At 41.6% G+C, this 22,805-nt stretch overlaps 1 protein-coding gene across 1 annotated transcript; it reads right to left on the bottom strand.

Annotated features, from left to right (window-relative positions):
• Nucleotides 1-3,728: 3,728 nt before the first annotated feature.
• LOC311030526 (vesicle-associated membrane protein-associated protein B/C-like) lies at nt 3,729-20,109 on the bottom strand. The gene is made up of 6 exons (XM_084036310.1): nt 19,858-20,109; nt 14,359-14,511; nt 9,646-9,749; nt 8,372-8,452; nt 7,407-7,586; nt 3,729-6,323 (listed from the first exon to the last, which is right to left on the bottom strand). Exons 1-6 carry the CDS (start codon nt 19,913-19,915, stop codon nt 6,168-6,170), a joined length of 732 nt encoding a protein of 243 aa, XP_083892436.1. The 5' UTR covers nt 19,916-20,109; the 3' UTR covers nt 3,729-6,167.
• Nucleotides 20,110-22,805: the final 2,696 nt, after the last annotated feature.

Raw genomic sequence — 22,805 nt, 5'->3', positions numbered from 1 at the left:
CTTGGAAAATGCATAAAGGGTATATATGAACGTGCCAAATATGTAAAACCTGTTGATGAAGCAGGAGATGGATTCTTTTACTACTCGTGTAAAACAATACTCATCCCTTTGCCAAAAGTAATTATTGCACACAGTTAACACCACGAAGAGAGTGTCAGGCCGATGCGTAATTAAATCTTTTATTATTATTTTTTCCAATGTTGAAGTGCAGCCAGACAGACTTCAACAAAACCAGATCCACTGGTTAGAGATCAGTTTAAGTTTCAATCTGTGGGCTGTAAAACACATCCAGCATGAGGGTCAGAGGTCAGTGACTGATATGGCTTTATGTTTGTGGTCTGTATGAATAATTAAAACCAGCCGTTCAGTATGAAGTCGAGAAATGGTAAAGTAGGATATCAATACTGTGTACAGTCAGGATTATTAACCTGTGTTGAGTCTCTTCTGAGCACTTTTCTAATCTATATTCTATTTCTATCTATTTTAGCGTTGATCGTTAAATGGTCTTGGCTATGAGTATTAATTTATGAAATGTGTGTGTTTTGATCTGGGACTACATTTAAACACAACAGCCCTTTTTAATAGCTCAAAAATATATCCAACGTTTTTTTTTTTTTAATAGATTTGAACTGTTTCTGAAATCTGAGAATGACGAGACATTTCAGTTCAAAGTCTCGGAGACTACAGCTTTAAAATATAAATTAATATTCATATGATCTATATTTAGATTTCTGTTTGTTCTTGTTCACGAGAACAAGTAAAAACAATATTACATGTGTTCACTTGAACGACAGAATCAGGTCTAATTGACCCCAAATATATCTGTGATGTATTTGTTCATGCATGATTTATAGGGGTGTGAATCTTTGGCTTCACTTCGATTTGATTAACGATACAGTAGTTGGCGATTCGATTCAAGGACGATTTTTTGTTGTTGTAACGATTCGATTCGATTCTGTAAACGATCAATTCAGTAACTTGTAACCAAAATTCTATATCCATGAAATAAACATGCAATAATGCAAGTGAGACTATCTGTATTCTTCTGAAAGGTGAAAAATAACATATTTATTCTAGAAAAAAGTAAACCTGCATAACATTTTATGCTGAATACAAAAATGTAATTAAACATTGCTCAGTTATTTTGAACATTATTCAATAGACTACATGCTGGCAGGAGAGAGAGTGTCTTAAACGTATTAAAACATTAATCATAAGTAAGAATCACGATTCATCCGATAAATGCATTTATATCGATCGTTGAAGCCAAAACGATTCATTCTATTTATTTATTGTAGCAGATGGATTTAGTAGAATCTATAGGACTGACAATCGATAATTATTAATTATAAATCTTTATAGTCATTTCCATGTTGTGTGACCTTCTTTGCATATGACGATGGGAGAGGTTATCACTTTATTACTTTTCTACGAAGGGGTTTTAAGTAAGATCAGAAGAAAAGGTAATTGGATTTTTTTTTTGCACAAAAGAAAAGGGATAAAGTAATAATAGGTCTGGGGTACAGGATTTACACTGACGAAATAACTTTAAAAAAGCAATAATTCAATACGCTCATTAAATATTAGATTACATTAGAAGACTTATATCACGTCCAATAAGTGATAATAAATATAATACAGCAGCCGGTTGGCATGAAGAGTGGAAATGGGAGGAAACAGCCTACCTGAGTGTCCAAATGTAACGCAATCTGTCTAAAACTCGTTAATTAACACGTTATATTTAGATTGTTTAATCCATACATGCAAAAGAAATGTTAAAACGACATGTTGTGGTTTTATGGAGGCGTGTTTCTTGGCTGCGAGTCGCCTGGCAAATACGACGAGACTCAAACCTGGGCTGCTGTCGCGTTGACCTCTTCTTCAGGTCGGCAGCAAACATCAGGACTTCTTCTAGTTTTTCATCTCCCCGGTATTTTTTAAACATTCCTCCGTGATTTTCCTTGGAAATGGATCATTTCCCAACAGAATGTAGAAAAGTAAATTAATATTAGTGAGTTTCCACCATCTCGTGGCCGCCAAGCCAAACAGCTGAGCGGCTACCGGCTCAGGTGCACAGCGGGGGGTTTCCAGCCACCGACGCTGCTCCGCTGCCTCCGGCCTGGACGTGCAGACAGAAACACCGCCGGCTTATTGCTGATAAAATAACAGCCGATGAATCACGGGCTTTTCTTTTACTCGTCGACACCGCGGCTGCAGTTGGAGAAATCAAGGGGGTAATTAATTCCCTCGCAGCTGTATATCTTCACACACCGATCCTGCTGCCAAACCAAGCAGCGTGGTGACAACTAACATGCCAGACGGCTGGAGGAGTCTTTGATCAATCTGGAAAATACCTTCAGAACACGTACGGCTGGTTTTCCAGCCCTCGCTGCATATTTGATCCGTTAGAGAAACGAGAGCTCGCCGCTGTGACTCGCCGGTAACGTGAGAGCGACCGCGGCGTTAACCGGTCGTTTCCCATGTGTTCCTGTGCTCAGGGCGGCTCACGTCTCCTCAGACACCGCCAACATGTTATCCACCTTTTATTCTCAACAGATCCTAAATAACTCCTTCATCTCTGTGACGAGTGAAGTATCTTTGTGTATTTCTGCAGAGTACTTCATATGTTATAAGTGAGCTCACCAAACCTCTGCTTGAGGTTACATTAGTGTCTACTACCTCAATGAACCGGTGAAACCGTTGCATTATGGGTAATGTGGCTGCCAGGTGATGGATTGGTGCAGGGATGACATATTTTTGTAGAACAACTTTGGAAGTTATCATTGCACTGGTACTCTTTTTCTGGAATGATTCTGGACAGTAATTCTTTTGTTTTATTGACATTGACTTGAAGGTGATTGTCTGTGCACCACGATGACGTTTTATGTCTCATTTAGCCACTTGTTAGCTTTCCCCTCTTTAAAAAAAACTATTTAGAACTGAACAAAACATGACAACACCCCCTTTGTTTACTGTCCAATCTGAGCCTGACAACGTTATAGGCAGGGATCGAAGGGAACTTTTTTCTTCAGGGTCCCACAACTGTCCCGGATTCTACTTTGTATTGTCCCGGATAAAACCAACAGTGTCCCAAATGTATATTCTTGTCGTTACCCCCCAGTTATGCAGAATACATTTAATTCAATCCTTTTTTGTCCCTTAATCATTATACTATGGACTCCACCATATTAGTTTGAAAAATGTAATCTTTTTATTAAACATGTGAAAATTCATCTTTTTTTTCTATCCTGTTGTAACACACGCTACAGTCAAAGATAAAGAAGAGAAGAATTTGGCTGCTAACCATTACTAAAGATAAATTCTAGATACTCATATTCAATGACTTTGAAAATAACACACATTTCAAATTTTGCTTTGACATTTCTTTCACTGTCCCGATATTGTCCCAGACAAAATATCTATCTATCTAATAGCAATTTCTATGTTACAACAGGACACCATGAATCTCGAGCCCTGGTTATAGTATCTGTGGTTTCCTCTTTAAAAGGAAATCCTGCTTTCAATCCAGCCATCAACAGTTTATTTAAATGCTTTATATTTCAGCCACCTTAACGTCACATCCCTTATTTAAAGTGTTTCAGTTAGACCGTCTCTAGTTTCTCTCACACATTCATCACACGTCAGAGTATCAATATGTATATGTGTGTGTATATGTGTACACACACATCCTGCATGTACAACAGGAAATGACTTCACACGGTGCAGTAGGGCTTTATTCATTTAATTTATTAAGATGCTACATAGTCCAACCAGGTTGGGTTGTTTTTATACACCAGAGAGACTACATGAACTAGGAATATTCATCTTTTTTCTCAGATAGACTTATTTATTTATTTATATACATACAAAACAGTTTGCCGACTGCTTACATTGATCACGGTGATGGTCAGTGTAGTGTGTTTTGCAACCGGAGCCTGGATCAGTTAGTATTCACGTGGTTGTTGTTGTTTGTTAAATCCTGCTTGGAGTACCACAGGAGTGGGTTCACTGTGTCGGGGCAGGACAGCAGCACATTATTGATCACATGACCGTAAATTCACGTAAAATGTTGTGATACTCCGACCAGGATTGATTGAACAAGAAGCGTTCCCTGCGAGTACTACATGACCCAGGTCTGAAACCCCCAGGTGGGACGGTAGCTCAGGTCTACGACGAGTACTACACGGCCCAGGTCTGAGACCCCCAGGTGGGATGGTAGCTCAGGTCTACGACGAGTACTACATGACCCAGGTCTGAGACCCCCAGGTGGGACGGTAGCTCAGGTCTACGACGAGTACTACATGACCCAGGTCTGAGACCCCCAGGTGGGACTGTAGCTCAGGTCTGCTGTGCCCTCCCTCTAAGCAGCAAGTCATCCTCCACCTAACAACTTCACAGAGATACAGTAGAAACACAAGCTCATATATATATTCTTAGTCTCTTACCCGTCAGTCATATCCATCATCTACCAGCCCACGTATCATGAAGTGACGTGGAGCGGTCTAACGTTTGATTTTAATGGGGGTGCATGGGATAAAATCATAAACCTCTCCTTTTCCTCTCAACACCACCAAGCAGAATGCGACTCTCCACTGCTTTTTGTCCTCTCCCTCATGCACATTTGAAGATGAAAACAATTGGAGAGTATGTTTTTGTTTTTGACCAAGAAAAATAAGCGTGGGCTCTGGAACAGTACAACGTCATCATGTGGTCCCCTGAAGGGAATAAACTAGGCTGTATGCTTTTTCCCCACTCTGTTGCTTGAAGGGGAAAAGTACGCTGCAGGAAGATCAAAGGAGAAACCAGCTTAATCCTAGTGCATTAAAAATGAACACGACTTCAAATGCATGAGGATATAACATTAATAAGCAACGGATAAATGCTAAACAAACACCACAAACTGAACACAGGCCTGCAGTGGAGTGGGAAAAAAACAAAAACCTTAGCAGCAGAGAGCTGGAGCAGCGTGAAACAGTTGATCTCTGACAGACATTTGCCCCAAAACAGAACGAAAATATGAGAAAACAAGAAAGTCCTCTGTGAGGACACCGTAACAGGACCGTGGTGGTGTTGTTGTCAGGGAAACGTAGAACCATCGCCTGTCTCTCTACATGTATGCATGCTTTCTGTGTGCATGTTTATGTATTTTTATATACACACACACACACACACTCTGTGTATATATCTATACCTCCGGCTTGGCCTGAGAACAACTTGCCCAAATAGGTCACAAGGCAAGCCTTTCATCTGGATGACATTTACAGAAATGATCTAATCCTACAAATCTGGAGCTCATTTCTTGTAGCTGCAATATTCTTAAATGCTTCAACCCTAACCCCCCCCCCCCCAAAAAAATCATAAAAATGCAATAAAACAGGAAAAAAATAAACAAAGAAAAAAAATTGAAAATGTAATTGTGCAAACCTACAACCACCATTATAAAAGCAATTAAATTAGAGTCAAATGTCCAGATGCAACACTGCGTGTATGTGTGTGTACGTGTACGCATGCAATCAAACATCCCCTCTTAACACCCGGGGGCGTGGTGGGAGACGGGGACGGCATACGTAGAGGGGAAGTGAAAGCGAGGTAAAGAAAATGCCAGCGGTGTCGTGTTTCACACCGATCAAGGTTGTTCTACAATCCCAGAGAAGCCGGTTTTATGAGCGTCTGATTGCAGGAGTCGGTTTGATAGCCCTGTGTGCGTAACCCCGACCGTGTGGGTCGTCTCTCTGGTAGATCCCTTCCTTAAAGGGGTGTAGCTGGAAGAAACACCTGGATAAATTGTACAGCGGGGGGGGGGGGGGCATTCACACGATTGCAAACTGACTTGAACCAACACCACCTTGCCAGTGTTAGAAAATGGGTCTGGATCACTGAAATCACATTTCCATTGCGCTCACAGAACCAGTCATGTGTTTACATGAGAGGAGGGGGGGCCATGGTCATGTGATGATTACGTAGTATTTGTTCTTAAGATGATGAATCATTTTTTTCTCTTTATTTTCTCATACATTACCTTTTGATTTTAGATTTTTTTTACATAAATGAGACTGAATCAAAACTCTTACCACCCCCCACCCCCACCCAGCGGATATGGCATTTCTGATTCCCAACTCCAGATCCCGTTTGTTTCCATCCCCGTGCATGCTGCGGCCCGCCGCCGTCTACAACACCAACTTGCCCACGATGACGCCCACCACGAAGAAGAGCACGATGAGCGCCATGGAGCGGGCGCTCAGCCCCTCCTCCTTCTTCAGGCCCATGGAGGAGTGCTGAGATGACATCACGTTGCTCTTCCTCATCCGCAGACCGTCGTCCTCCTGAATGGAGGAAGACAAGGAGAAAGGTGTGAGACAGTGAGGTAGAAGAAACGATGGAAGGAAGCCAGAGTGAAGAAGATGGTCAGCTTCAATCAGTCAATGACTGACCGATATTTATTTACAAGTGCAAAGAAATGGGATCTGTTGAACTCTTCATCTGACCCGATCCCCAGAGGACCACAGAAGGCGCCAGGCGTTTGACACACTTCATTTCCCAGCAGCGGGTGGGGATGGGGGGGTCTGTTAGTTTAATCTCAGCCGCCGGCGCAGCCAACAGTTGTTCTACCTCTGGCGAGAACGTAACAGGGAGGAGGGGGAGGAGGTGTTTGACTTTTCTTTCAGCCATCTGTGATGAGTGCATGTGACTCATTCCCAACCAAACCTGAACAAAAACGTACCCCAATGATCACTGTGATTGATGGCAAACTCGTCAATTCGCCAACAAAATTGGCTTGCATGCTCCGAACCCTTCGAGGTCTGCCACAGATTTATGGATCGCAGCGGTCGACTCAAAACCTCAATGTTGAGTTTCTGTCTCTATTCAAAGGAACGTGTTGGAGGGAACCGCCAAACGTCCTCTTGATTAGCTTATCCAATCAGTACGAGTCAAATGACCACAACGTGACACGTTCCGTGATGTCATCTGCTCATTCTGCTTGAGCTGCTCATTCTTTGCTCTCTGTGGTGGACACTTTCTCTCTGCCTTTACTTTGAAGGCTGGAGATGGATCGGTGGTGTGAACTAAACCGTGTAACCAGGTTCAACACATCAGAGGTGAATTTAAATTAATTGATTAGTTGGTTGAAAGAAAATTAATCAGTTAATGGAGAAATTGTCCCCTTTTTTTTTTTGCTAAAATTGCCAACATTTCACAGGTTTTAACATCTAAACTATGAATATTTTGTTCTTTTTTTACTTCATTTTTTTGGGGTTTGGACTGTTGGTCAAACAAAGCAATACATTTAAAAGACCTGGACCTCGAAAGCCTCCGTGTCCAGTGTGAACCTGAGACTCCCTTCGTCTTTAGAGTCGTCGGGAAACACAAACATTAAGTGGCTGTGATGCTGGAGGCGTCTCACTCACCCTGATCTGTTTGTTTTCTTCCCGTAGCCTCTGCGCCTCCATCTGCAGCCTCTTACACTCCTCCATGATCTTCTTCACCTCGCCGTCGTCCAGCGTGGAGCTCATCGACTTGGGCGGCAGCGTGGAGGAGTCCGACTTCAGCAGAGTGGACGACATCATCTTGTTGGACTCCGAGTCGTGCTGTAGGTGGGTGAACAGGGCGACACGTTACCATGCAATACGGTGTCTGTTTGCTGTGTTTCCATGGCAATGCTGACCGAGGACTCGGCACTTTCACGTATGGGGACACAGCCTTCATGGAAGCAGCCTATCTCCATGTTTTTGGAGAGTTCACCCAGGCGTGCCCTTCATGAGTGGATGAAGCTGGTTTCCATCAGCATCGTCTCCACCTGAAGGTGCTGAATGGAAGGCATGTGTTTGTATCGCACAACTCAAAATGAATTCAAACAACCACGGCTCCTTTCTCCCCGTAGTCTCCACTCGTATGATGACAAGATAACGTCTCCGCCGCTGTGTGGGGTCCTAAACGAATCACAACAATAATAAACTATGTGAGAACGAAGATGGTGGGCGAGGGAGATGGGCTGAGACTGTGGGGAGAGAGAGGATGAGGAAAGGGATGAAGAGGCTTCAAAGTTAAAAACAACAAACTAGATAAAAAGGTGTTAATTCAATTCATTTTAAATGCTATTTATATTTATTTTAAGCAGAAAAAAAGTGAAAATGTGGACTCAATGTAAAATAATACAGTATTTTTGCTGTGAGCTACCCCAAATCTGTGGCGAGACATCGAATCTCTATGTCAGCCCGAGCTGCACCGCGTTGTCTGCTCTAAGCCGCTAATATGGCCGCCAGACAAAAAGGAAACGGGTTCAGGAGAGATGACGACTGAGACGGAACAGAGATATAGAAAGGCTGAATGTGTGTTTGATATGAGATCTGCGGTGAAAAGGAGAACTGCTTACCGTCTTCTCATTCTCCACCGGCATGTCGAACACACACCTGAGCTTGGAGTCCATCAGCTCGTCCGGCTTGGCCTCCTTCCACTAGAACCACAGAGATGAAGGATTTCTAATTTATCCAGGCGACAGGCTGCTGGTAATGACTCGTCACAGGAAGAAGAGCTCCTCATTAACAGCTGTGTTGACATGTGAAACATATTCCTACATCATGTCTTCATTTAGGATTTAAGTAACATGTTTCTGCCAGAGTGCCGCCTGGCTCCGATGAGTACAATAAAGCATGCTGGACCGTTTCCATGCCAGATGAGGGCATTTCTGTGTTTATGTGTTCTGCCAGCGTTCACCAGTTCTCTTCATAATTCCATAGAAACATTCTGGACTCAAGAATATTGTAAATTGAGTTTGACAAACACTTTATTAGATGTGATATTTAGAAAGTAAACTGAGCTGAATCACCCGCTTCATATTTCCAACACCAGAGAGACACTTAAACACAGTTTACACATCCATGGCAGTGTAACCGTAGTAACGGGAATTAACATATAGTTAAAGGTATATTTCAGATTCTCAACTAGAATGTATATGTGTGTGTTTTATGATGCTTGTTGAATATATCACCAAAAGTGGTGGGAAAGCATTTACATGTTTAAAATCTTTCGGAATACGTTGGTGCTTATTAGATTGTCTAATGTGCTCAAATAAAGAAGTTCCAGTTAGCAATAACCACAGTATTGCAATACCGTGGTATTAAGAGCCAACCGCCACAACCACAATGTTATTTTTGTTTTGTTTTTGTTTGCCATGAAGCTCAGCCCTTCTTGTTTTACACTCCAATGTGTGTGTATTGACTGTTTGCTAAATTTGCTTTATAGCCGAGGCGTAATGCTTTTTTCGTGAAAAAGTGTGTATTCCACGAGCTTCGTTTCGCCCGGTGTTCTACATTTTAAGACTGTTTTGTCGTGCAATAAACACATTTAATTTGTTCTAAAACTTTATTATCTTTGTCATTTAACAAGCAAAAATATACCTAATAATGAAGCTTATTTTCTTAATGGCTATAAATCAGGATAAATTAAGCAAATACCGTGAGGTTGAGCCTCCCTAAATGATCACAGCAGCTCCATGACTCGAGACAAAATACTTAACAGATTTACATGACCATGAAAAAATAATACACACATACACAGTTAAATAAACTGTGTTGATTGTGGTTTTGTATTGCCGTGTGTCAGTGTGTGCTTCATGTTACATGTCGTTTGAGAAGCAGCTGTACTCACCACTCCCTCCATGTCGGTCATGTCGGGAGGCACCAGCACCGACTGGACCATGAACTTGTGTTTGCTCTTCTCGTTGGGGTCGTAGTCAAAAGGCTGCAGCATAACTGGAACACAGAATGGCAGTCGAGGTCAGGTACGATGGCACCATTATAAAAAACGACTAAATAAGTATTAGAGGAATGAGGTAAACAGGAAGTCCCTGTGTGATTATGATAAGTCACTTTGTTCAGCTACGACTCCCTTAGATTATATTTCCCTTTTTTAAGCCTCATCCTCACTCGGGGTGAACGTGTCCAACAAACTGAGTATCAGACGGGAACATAATATGATTTGTGGTTAAAAAAATCCGCCGCCCCAAAATACGAAACAAACTCAATTTGTCAGCAAAGAAGGAGACACTTTCTCTTGGTCAGCAACTTTCCATCTCTCCCCTCCTCGGCGTCCGCTCCTCAGATTAAAGAGGGAATTAGCAGCGAGTATCAAATAGCCATGCGTTTGTCAAACGGTAAACTAGGTCCCTCCACGTCTTCAAGCCCCCGCCGCTCGGAAAAAGTGATTTATTTTAAGTTTGTGTTACCATGACGGCGAAACACTGACGGGCTCTCCAAATACCCCAGGGGGTAATCTTTCTAACAGCTTCCAATCTTGTCCTTTCTCTTTCTCAACATTACACATCGCTCTAACTGAAAGCAGGTGTTGGAGTACGACGTGAACCCGTCGCCACATCGCTCCTCGCAGGCAGTGATTGGTTTATTTGATGTCAATCCAATGGAGGGTTTTTAAAGTTGTAACGATGATTTACAATGAACACTTTCTTATGTTGGTGTTTCAGTTCAGAGGGGATGAAATGGCTGCTGATGGCTGTTAAACGAGGGTGTAATAAATCCTCATTTCCAAGCCGATGTGGCTATCGGGATGGTTTCATATATGGCATATGCGGGTGAAGCACCTCGGGGATGCAGTGCAGCATTACAGCAATCAGGCCAGTTCAATACCGCAAAACCAGAAACAGACGGCATGCACAGATTGAGAACGTCCTGTTTCAGTCGGACCCAATTTGCGTGGCCATCCACCTCGGTCCGATGGGACGGAGCAGAGGACGGAGGCAGGAAGGCGTGTTAGTTCTTTGGGCTGCGGTGAATAACATGAAAAGGGTCTCCAGCCAGAGCCTGGGATGCAGGAGGCCAAACGGTGATCCTGAACTCATCTCTGATCAGCCGTTATACATCTGCTGAAAGCACGACGTAGCTCTTCTTGCTCTCGCTGGGCGGACATTCATCAAACTCACAGAGGCTAATCGTGTTCAACACGGTCAAGCAGGACAGGATCGTCTGTTGTTGAGGACGAATGGAGCCATTAGAGGGGGGGGGGGTTGCTGTCCTCTGAGACCAGATGCTTTCAACAGCAAAACTACTAACTATTGTACCGTAGCTGCTTTGACGTTTGACAGGAAACGACATGAAACCATGAGGCTCAGTGTGACGATCTATAACAGAAACCTTTCACACCGATTCAGAGAATCATGACCCTCCTCTGTTCAACATTACTCAACACAACCTAGAGTTCCCGCCTCGCAGCTGGATGCCAACCAGTCACGTTGCAGTTTACATCCACGTCTTCACACAAATCTCATCACTTCATCAATTTATCCCATTAGGCATTTTTGTCAAACCGAAAGTGTGTGTTGTGAGATCACGTTGACCTTTTTGATGTTTGACCACCAAACCAATAAGTTCATGTTTTTGAAGAAATTCTCTGGAGGTGTTTCGTAAGAATGGGACGGACGTCAGGACGACCTTGAACTCAGTAACCGTGACCTTGAACCTTTGAGTCCAGGTGGACGTTCGTGCCTGTGAGACTTTTCCCTTTAGGCGTTACTGAGACATAGAACAACCCAAAACCTAATACCGTAGATCAGAAACCTACAGAGACGCTGTAGCGTGGGAACGAGTGAGAGTGATGTCACCCGGCGTTGTGGAGATGCAGGTCTGGAGGGAAAGTCACCAGGAAGTCAAACTAATATTAAACCTCATGAAACGTGTTCAGGGTTCTCAGGGGAACACATTGTACTCTCCTAGTTCTAGATCACTTTTTCTTCCAGGGTAGGATTTATTCCACCTTCTACAATAATCAGCTGCCAGTTAAACGTTAAGTTATCAGGGTTCCTACAGGTGCTGGAAATCCTTGAAAACACTTGATTTTTAGTGCAGTGTTTCCAAGGTTTGAAAAGGTCTTGGATTTAGACTAAAGGTCTTGAAATGTGTGTTGTATGTGATGACATCTATGATAGAACAGAGGAAAGAAGATCTCCATATCTGAGGGACTGAAAACAGCATTTCCTGACATTTCTTTATGAAAAATGACTTTTGATGATGAACAGATGATGAAAATAGTTGGTGATTATATTTCTGTGGATCTGTTAGTGGAATTAGTTTTCCTTTCATTTGGGGTCCTTCTGTAAAAAGCTGTCTCCAAACATCATGTTGGTTGTTTAGAGGACAATAACATCTCATTTAATGTGATGAACAAGTGACAGAATAAGTAGACTGAATACTGACCATTGGATTGATACAAAGATGGAGTTTACTACAGCTGGAAGGTGCTGGAAAAGCATGGAAATGCACCTTGAAATGCTCTGAAAGTGCTTGAATTTGACTTTGGAAAAGATGTAGGAATCCTGGTTGTAGCAATCAAGTTGGCTGGTGAAACTGAATGTTGATTTAAAATACTGGAACAGACCTCGTGTAGAACATCAGCAGGAATGGTTTATTTATACGGACATCGATTGAGACGGCAGAACGTCATTCTTCACCCGTCAGAACAAACGACTCAGCAGATATCGTTTGAAACTAATTTTGCAACTAAGGAATTGTTATTTTTTGAAATGATAACATGGCCCACGCAGACAAACTGACTTATTCCCAGAAGAAGCTCCGTATTTGTGTGCACAAGGATTTCTGCAAACATTCACGCCACATATTTTTCCACCGGACGCCGTTCCATAACACGGATGAACCTCAGCAGCATTCCTGTGGCCGTGGCTACGTTAAACAGCTACAGTCACCGCTGGGCCCGGCTTCAAAAGCAACGTGTGCACCAGCAAAATGACAATCTCAGGGTTTGTAGGTATCCTGTGGCGGATAGTTCCCCCTTTGCCCCCGACGCAGGTGGACGTCTGAGCAGTGCTCATTAGAAACGACAGAAATATGTGATAAACTCACAGATCCTGACAAAAACTCAACACAACGATATCTGCTTGAATGCCTCAACGATGACAGTGATGCTATTTGGGGTATGGATACTTGTACACAAGAATATTTTTAGTAGTAATGTTGGTATGACAACCTAGCTGGAAGTGTTCAGCCGAGTCGGCATCTTCATCAGCCGATCAAACTGTCGTGGAGATTCTGTGGTAAACTCCATTTTATCTTTGTGACGGCTTATTCAGCGTTCAGCCACAGAAAGCCACGTGTTTATTAGTCACGTGGTTTACGATGATGGTGGCACATGTGGTGTGTTGTTTATGTGCTGCACAGAGCTCCTGATTCTCGATGACGTGTTGTTGTTTTTCCTCCCATTCCCTATAAAGCGTTAAAGTGGGGAGTGTGTTGAGGATAGGAATCTACAACCGCTTGTTCTCCTGTTAACTACACGGTTTCTTGTTCTCCCTCGTGGTGGACTGGAACAGAAAGAGGTTACACATTCTCAGGAAAGCAATCTCCCATTTGGGGACTCAAACCTGTGACCTCTCGACCTAATAAGGGTGAAAAATGAAGGCCACTGGCGGAGAGGACTGTGCTGATTTGCCGGCCCCGGTGACACCGTTTGCAGTTGTTGACACCAGATAGGGCCGGCTGTAAACCGAGTGTGTGAGGCTGTAAATGGCAGAGGTGGAACAGTGTGGAAACACGAGCCCGGACCCGTTTCCCTCTGGGGGGCGGGACCAGTAGGGGACTGGGGGATGCAAACCCATTCAGGATCCTCGAGAGAACAGTTTCTTCTCACAGATGCTTTTAAATCAAGATACTAATAACAACAAAGTCCGTTTAGATGGTCTCACAGGTCCTGGCTGTAGCGAGGTTTCAGGGTCCCAGTATCTTTTTTCCCCGATGTTGTCATAGAAACTATGATGAAATGCCCTGTGGATGCTGTTCTTCCAGAAAAAAAAGATGCTAAATGGACCTATAATATGATATAATTTTCAATATCAATAACGTAATTTATAAAGAATATGATTGTAACTATGTATGGAGCTTACCTTACTGTACATATACTGCACATCCATAGTATTCTGCTTTTATGTAACTTACTGACCATAAACTATAACACTTATTTAACTGTATACTACACTGCACTTTGTCATATCATGTTTACCTGTAGGCTTGTAACGATACGAGAATTTGAAAGTTGATACTGATACCCAGGAAAATACTCGATACCATGTCCGATACCACGAGGAGAAAATTATTAATAGATTAAGAGATAATGTTGGAAATAAAGATAGGAACAATACTAACTTTTAGTATGGATTATTCATCCAGTATGGATGTTTTGACATACCTGTCGATACTGCTCACTTTGCACTTTTTACTTTTTTTTGCACTTCTGCACAATGACAATAAAGTTGAATCTAATAAAAAAAAAAGAGAGAAAGAAATGCTCCCTTCAATATCAACTAATGATTTCAGCTACGTGATGGCCGTGGATCGTTACCCGAGACGTTGATCGAGGTGCCCGCGTCGATGATTCCGCTGTTCGGCCTCACGCAGTAGCGGCGCGGCGCCGTCGTCTTCACCTTGAAACACACATTCCTGTCTGTCGGGTTGGAGAGCTTGAGATTGGTGGTGACCACGTCTGAGAACGGACCTGTGAAGACATAAGTCACCGTTTAAAATGGGAACAATTCCAATTTTGGCCAAAGAAGTGAACGGCCCTTTTCACAGATGTGACCAACAAAATGATATTTGTTTGAACGCCAAACTGTTGGAGAAAATTAAACATGGCATAAAAAATGAAACCAGTTTATGTGTGTTAGATGAGTGTCTCTCAGTCAACTCATCAAAATGCAAATCCATCATCTGCAGAAAGAAAATCCCTGACAGGAAACAGTCTCTAAACATGCCGTCTTTCTGACGTAGAAAGAAAGGAAGTCGAGTGGAGGCTTCATTTGATTCAGTCAATATGTGGGAATGATTGTTATAATATATGGGACCATTTATATGGTGACTACAAAAACATTATACTGTATGTAAACACCAGTTACCGTTCTTAATAAATCAGGTGACTGAAATACAAGTAGGTGAACTTTGATTTAAATACGGGGTATTTATATGAACACATTTAAATGTGGTTTATCAAACCTCACAGGATTTGACTTTAATTCTAACACATTTACTGCAAACAGTTTGAACTTCTGCAGCACATGTTTCTAAATCTGACCCGACGTTTAAGACAAACAGGGTTTCTATCCGTCTGAGTGGAAGTCGTCCCCGGGAGTCTCTCGGTAACGCTGAGAACAACGAGCCGTCTGCGTTTCCTTACTCTTAACATTTGGTTGAGATTGATGCCGACTACAATGTCTCGTATTTCCTCTTGATGAACAAAAACAACTCCAGTATCAATTTACCAAAACCGTACAGTATAATCTGTGTGTGCAGATCTATAAATCTGTACTGATGCAGTTCAGACTCGACTGATTACAGCTATCATTGTTTATGCAGGATGCAGATCGGAGGCTTATTAAACTGCACAGATCAACCCTCAACAATGACTCATCACAGGTGAGTGAAGTTTCATTCTTAAAAGGCCATTACTGAACATCGTTTCAACCTTTGCATCTGTTCTTCTATGTGGCAACTGCTTGTATTTTAAATGATCTAATATATTTTGTTTAATTATTTCCCAAATGTGGCGTCATCTGTATTTGACCCATCTTTCTCTGGTGTTAACATCTTAACATCTTTGGAACAATTTTTTCCTCAATGTTGACAGCAAACTTGCGTTAACTTCTGATTTTGCAGCATCGGATAAGAACATCCCTCACTGGTTGGTGAAATATATTTAATGAGAAGGTAACATCATATTAAATCGTATTAAAATCAGGCTGGTAATCTCTGGATTGAATGAATGTTTGTAACTGGTGTGTTATTTAGATCTCACGAATCTGCAGTAACATTCGTTTTCATTTCTCTGTCATAGATTTTATGCCTTTGGCACAAAAAGATTGCGTCTCCATTTTTAATAATAAAAAAACGGATTATCTCAGTTGTTTAAATATCCATCAGTGACCACAACCAGGAGTATGTGAACGTTGAAGAAGAAACTATGTAAGAGGTGGGCATCAATTCAGAGTTTAAACTTTAGTTATTGCACTCAGATTCAATAACCCACCACGAGTCTCCAAGTTGGTGTAATGTTCACTTTTAGTACTAATGACATTAACAGAAAAGTCAAATCTGCTGCATTTCAGAACTCTGCACGAACACTGTATAAAAAAAAAAGGGAAAAAGTACCAAACCCCTAATCTGGCTAATGCATTGACCCTGGAGGACGTCAGAGTCTAATGAGTCTCCTTTGATATGAAGCACTGGAGTGGCTGCAAAACCCAACAAATCCCATTCTATGCATTTAGCAGCACCGCGGTGCTAAATGTGCTTAATTTGCTCCTGTTGTTTCTGGAGAGTGTTTCCTTGCTGCCAGGACGCTCAGATACGTGGAGCCGTTAGTCACTGGTTTTTCCAGAACCTCCAGTGAGAGCGAAGCTGATTCCCAGTCAAGTGAGGCACGGAGAAGGATGAATGTACGACTTCCAGGTCCAAATACCACACACCTTACATCACACACACATACGGGAACTACCTTTTCATGTTGGAAATGTATAGTTAGACAAATAGAAATGATTAGAAATAATCCTATGTCTATGAAAGAGGACCACTTCCCAGCTTATGACTTCTGAAAAGTGGTGCCAATAAATCCAATTGTTCACCCTGTAGTTATCCAAATGACATTTAAACGTGTGACTTAATGCTACTATTACAAAACAAACTCAGCCAGGCCAGGTTTTCTAATCAGGGTATATAATCTCCTGACATGAAAACAAATAAAGCCACAACAGTAGGTATTATGGGTGAGCAAAACCTTTTACAGTTGAGAGAGAGAGAGAGGGAGCAGCCTGATTATGCATGAAAACATGGAGCGAGTTCAGAATTAGCACATTCACCAGATTCCAGATAAAGTTTCAGCTCAGCAAACATCCAGAGCGACTGACATTTCCCGTCCCGTGTTGAGCAGAGACAGAGAGGAAACTCAGGCCTCTCAGGCTTGGCTCCACTTCTGAAGGCCTGGAATGAAAAGGGGCTCACGCCACCGACTACCCAACACCTGATCTACTACTTCCTGAGAGCTTCTCGGGATTTCATCCAACTCACGAAAAAAAAGCCCACAAACAGCAGTTAAAAACTACTATGAAGAGCTAATGTGGGAAGCTGTCATCTTTCAAGGTTAGATTTTTATAAACAGCAGATTTAAAGTGAGGAGCAGGGCGATTTTTTATTATTATTATTATTATAATTCTCTTGATGGAGGTAGAAATGAATAAGTCCAGTCCTGTAATAGCTTACACGCTGCTACCAACAGACCTCTGGTTATGTCCCAATGCATGCCTCCGTACACCTCGAGTCTGGCATGTGATTCATGGTGTTGTCTGGTTTCCTGAGGAGACATAGTTCCTTCTGTCCCGTTAACGTGTATCAACACATCCATTAGACACGCGCGTCCACCTAAACGAGCCCACGTCCAGTCAGCCATTTCACCACGGCCACAAATCAGTGCCCAAAGCCTATTCAATTAGTGGGAACTATAGAAACCGTGCCCCTGCTAAATTACCACTTATAGACATATATTCAATTTGTTTCTCATCATCAACCCTATAAAAAAAAAGACCAAAATCCACAGCAGATTGATCCTATTAACATATATTAAGTATCGCCCATATCGCCAACGCCTGATTAACCCCCCTGATACTATTTGAAATATATAAATGATCCTTATGTGGCAGGTTCCCTTATTACAATAAGTTTATTTTTGAGTCTATTCCATATCGTCCTGGTGTTGCAAGTACAAATGTTTATTAATTAACGGTCTCAATATTTGTGACTGTTTGTTGTTTAAGATTAAGATACTCAGTGAGAATGACAGGGTTGTGGTGGAGAGCCACAGAAGGAACAAGAAAAACCGATACAGACGGGCTTTTGGGTCCTTAAATGGCATTTAGTAGGAAATAAGAAGAATGTAAGAATAACAAACATAATCTACAGTCGGCTGGTGAACCGGACCGGCAGGTTAAAACTATTATAGGCGACAGATGATTTGATTTTTATTTAAAAAACACTCACAATAAGTTGATAAGCATTAATGTCCATGACTGGAATAATGGTAAATAATGTCACAAGTTGTTTGGTTCACTGTCATGGTAGAGAAGTAAGAATGGAGATTTAAAAACAAAACACATTTCTAAACGGGAGACCTCATGATTTATCATAATCTTATTTCAGATTATTGGATTGTTTTTCCACTAAAAAGGATGTTCAGTAAAAGTTAGTTTCTTAACTAAATGTAAAGTGATTCCAGTGTGTTTAAGTGACGTTTTAAGCATATTTTGACAATTATCGGGATAATGTCGTGAATCGTGACATTTTAATATCATCATCATCATCAGGGCTACTCATGTATACTAAAGCTTCGATCCAGACACTTCATGAAAACATGTATAATGTACTATTACACTGTAATCAATAGTTAATAAAGAAGTTATCTTTATTTATAGAGCACTTATCAAAACAAATGAAATGATAGTCTGAAGCTGTTCGAGATCCTCAGGCCTGAATGCAAAAGCTCTGACCCCTTTAGTTCTCAGCCCTGGACTCTGGAAGAGACAGGAGACCACAACGCCTGTTCATAGGGGATTTAATCTGGACTCGCATCGCAAAAAAGAGCCATAAATAATACACCAAAATCCACCCTAAAACAACCAGGAAGCCGATGTAACGTGGCTGAGACAGGTGTGGTCCTACCTGTTGTTAAAGGTCCAGTGATGAGAGTAAACATTTGACTGAGCTTTGTGGTGAACTGTTCTTTAAACCATTTCATTTCATACTTCATTGTACACTATGTAATATTTTGTACAGGTGCTGGAAATCCTTCAAAACGTGAATTTTAGTGTGGTGTTTTCAAGGTTTGAAAAGGTCTTGGATTTAGAATAAAGGTGTATAAATGTGTGTTGTATGTGGTGACATCTATGATAGAACAGAGAAAAGAAGATCTCCATATTTGAGGGACTGAAAACAGCATTTTCTGACATTTCTTTATGAAAAATGACTTTTGATGATGAACAGATGATGAAAATAGTTGGTGATTATATTTCTGTGGATCTGTTAGTGGAATTAGTTTTCCTTTCATTTGTGGTCCTTCTGTAAAAAGCTGTCTCCAAACATCATGTTGGTTGTTTATAGGACAATAACATCTCATTTAATGTGATGAACAAGTGACATAATAAGTAGACTGAATACTGACCATTGGATTGGTACAAATATGGAGTTTACCACAGCTGGAAGGTGCTGGAAAAGCACCTTGAAGTGCTTGGAAAGTGCTTGAATGTGACTTGGAGAAGCTGTAGGAACCCTGTGATATTATGGGGCCTGAAGCAAACTGCTGAGAGCTTCACTTGAACGTGTGTGGTGTATCGATGACGTGTGGAGCAGCGGAGGCTCGTCCTGTCAGCTGTCAGCTTGTTCGATGACAGCTGACCGTCAGAGCGCGACAGCCAATCAGAGCGCGAGCCTTCAAGCTAGCCCCTGCTAAGGATGTTGGAGATGAAAAGTTGCGTATTTAACGGGGTGTGTTGCGGTCGTCACGTGTGTATTGTGACACTACGTGTGTTGAACCCGCTTTTTACAGCCGCTTTGCTGCAGCAGCAGCAGCGGGGCTGGCTAGCTAGCCCGGCTAGCCGTCCGGAGCTAATCCAGCGAGGCTAACCCAGCTAGCATAGCAGCCAGTTGACCTACGCTGCTTTCATTCTTGGTCTCTTCATACGATATATTAAAATGTGAAGTCCCCCCCCCCCCCGGGTACCGACACACGGGGCTGCCTCCCCCTCTTCCTCCTCCCTTCCCTAGCCCCCCCTCCTTCCCCGCGAGCCGGGCCCTCCCCTCCTACCTCTGAATTTCAGTTCGTGCTGAGGCTCCAAGAGCAGAACCTGTTCCGGCCTGGCCATGTCCCAACAGCTGGAGCGGTGATCTGCTGCAGCCCGGTTCTCCCGTCCCGTTACCGCCTCCCGTGTTAGGGTTGTCCGCTGAGTAGCCGCAGAGTCCGCGGAGGGTGGTGTGCTTTTGTATTTATCAATGAGTGGCTGTGGAGAGATCCGTCCTGCCCCCCCTCCGGTCACCAGTGCTACTCGAGCTACTAACGGCTGTTGTGATGCAGCAGGAAGGCAGCGAGAGACAGCCCGGTGACGTCACTGCCTCTGCATAGCCACCCGGGGTGGGGGTGGGGGGGGGGTGATGCCAGGGCGCTCCCAGGGTCCTTTCCCCACTCTTGTATATTTTTTAAAGATATATGTACATTTATTTCACACTTACATATGAAAATGTATTTTTTTTGTTATTCAGCTACCAAATCAAACCAATACTACATTATAAATGTGATACTATAACTTGGAACATTTCATAAACATAAATCTTCATTTTTAAATACATAAACCACTATTTTTAATTTTAGAAAATTCATTCAAACAATAGATTAAGTCAAATTTAAATTCTACAAAAACAATATGCTATTAAAACCCTGAATCTGTCTGGTTATAACATTTTTACAAACTCATTTCTAGCTATATTGTGATCCCCTGGTATGCCTGTTGTTAGTTTTTATATGTAGTATGTTTACCATGCTGTCTGATTATTGTCACGGTTAATAAATGGAAGGTTAAAAAAGAGCATTCTCAGGGTAGGGGGGCACCTCCTCCTCCTCCACAACCAGTGGGAGAGGAGTCAAAGCACACGTTTGTTTTTAATTCCAGCTCAAAGAGAATAATATAATCACATCATACAAGATCAGATTGTTCAGTTCTTTTTATTTATTTGTATTTCCAGTATTTGTTTCCTTATTGTTGATGAAAAAGCTTTAAACATTTGAAACGTACAATGTAAGAGAACAACATTACTCCAATACTCCTCTTGTTTTTCTGCCTTTAGACATACAAAATATATTCATAAATACTTATAACGTAAAGTAAATAAATGGATATCCCATCTACATATATACATGGATAATTATAGCTCTGATACCTACAAATAATAAATAAATAGTATTAAATGACTATGTAAATAAATGATAATGCTTACTCATGCATTCCCCCGTGTGTATATATATATATATATATATATATATATATATATATAAAGGTTCAAAATAATACAAATAATAAAAAATAGTACAAATAAAAAAGGGAATAATAATTAAATAATAATAATAAATAAAAATAGATTTTTTTAATCTGGACCTTGAGTCTGCAATAAAAAGTTAATAATAATATGTTGGTTTTTTTTGCTGCTATGTATTTGTCCTGTTTCTTGTTTGCAATAACGTTCTCTATACAGATGCCACTTCTACTTCTGTTTTTGGTTCAATGTAATTTAGGAAGTATTTTGTAAAAACTTTGGCCACGAACGTCAGATGACAAATAGTTGTTGGTGCAATCCCTATGTAGGCAAAACAACTATTGATTACTCATCAGCTGTTTCCCTCTCATATTCCAGAGCACACTTTGGTTTTTATTTTTCTCTGCATATAACAATAAACCCGTTTACTCTTTTTAAAAAAGGATTTCATGACAATTACATTTCTTTAAAATTAATTAATAGATTTACCCATCCTGAAATAATGAAAAATAAAATAACAATAACATTTTTACATTAAATGGTTGTTTGTCTCTACATGTCGGCCCTGTGATAGACTGGCGTCCTGTCCAGGGTGTACCCTGCCTTCGCCCAATGACAGCTGGGATCGGCTCCAGCCCCCCATGACCCTGAATACAGGATAAGCGGTAGACGATGGATGGATGGATGGATGGATTTTTACATTATTTTGGGAGAAAATAATATAAAATAATTTGAATAAATAAAATATTTTAATAAACGTGTTTGTGTATTTCAGTAAGTGGGATGGGACTGGATGGCGTGTCTGTGGGTCATAAAGGTGCATTATGAATCATCTCATCATTGCAGAAGAACAAGCCGGTGTACCGGCACACCTGAGCTACCTGCTGATGCAGCTGTGATTCACTTCATTAGTTACACCTGTTTGACTGCAGCATAAAGTAAGACAACATAAAACACTCCTTATGTTCCTGGAGAGAAAGCAGCTCAATGACAAACATCACGTAGATGAAACATCACCACATGTCTTTCAGGGGTTCATTCATTTCATAAATACATTTATTTTTCACCTGTCGAGCTCGCTTTAATTGCTTTTTCCTTGTTGACACAAATGAGCATATATATATATACACTCAACAAAAATATGAACGCAACACTTTTGTTTTTGCTCCCATTTTTCATGAGATGGACTTAAAGATCTAAAATTCATTCCAGATACACAATATTACCATTTCTCTCAAACATTGTTCACAAATCAGTCTAAATGTGTGATAGTGAGCACTTCTGCTTTGCTGAGATAATCCATCCCACCTCACAGGTGTGCCACATCAAGATGCTGATCTGACATCATGATTAGTGCACAGGTGTACCTTATACTGCCCACAATAAAAGGCCACCCTGAAATGTGCATTTTTTTGCTTTATTGGGGGTCTGGGGACTCAGAACCAGTCAGTATCTGGTGTGACCACCATTTGCCTCATGCAGTGCAACACATCTTCTTCGCATAGAGTTTATCAGATTGTCAATTGTGGCCTGTGTTGGTCCACTCCTCTTCAATGGCTGTGCGAAGTTGCTGGATATTAGTGGGAACTGATACACGCTGTCGTATACGCCGGTCAAGCACATCCCAAACATGCTCAATGGGTGACATGTCCGGTGAGTATGCTGGCCATGCAAGAACTGGGACATTTTCAGCTTCCAAGAATTGTGTACAGATCCTTGCAACATGGG

Source organism: Eutrigla gurnardus, assembly GCF_963514095.1.
Source record: "Eutrigla gurnardus genome assembly, chromosome: 2".
Classification (NCBI taxonomy): domain Eukaryota; kingdom Metazoa; phylum Chordata; class Actinopteri; order Perciformes; family Triglidae; genus Eutrigla; species Eutrigla gurnardus.
This window is presented reverse-complemented; position numbering and strand designations above follow the sequence as displayed.

Coding starts and splice junctions, on each gene's coding strand:
- LOC311030526 (XM_084036310.1), bottom strand. CDS start 19,915: ATGGCCAGGCCGGAACAGGTTCTGCTCTTGGAGCCTCAGCACGAACTG. Junction 14,512..19,857: donor GCACGAACTGAAATTCAGAG/GTAGGAGGGGAG, acceptor ATGTCTTCACAG/GTCCGTTCTCAGACGTGGTC. Junction 8,453..9,645: donor TGACCGACATGGAGGGAGTG/GTGAGTACAGCT, acceptor CTGTGGTTCTAG/TGGAAGGAGGCCAAGCCGGA.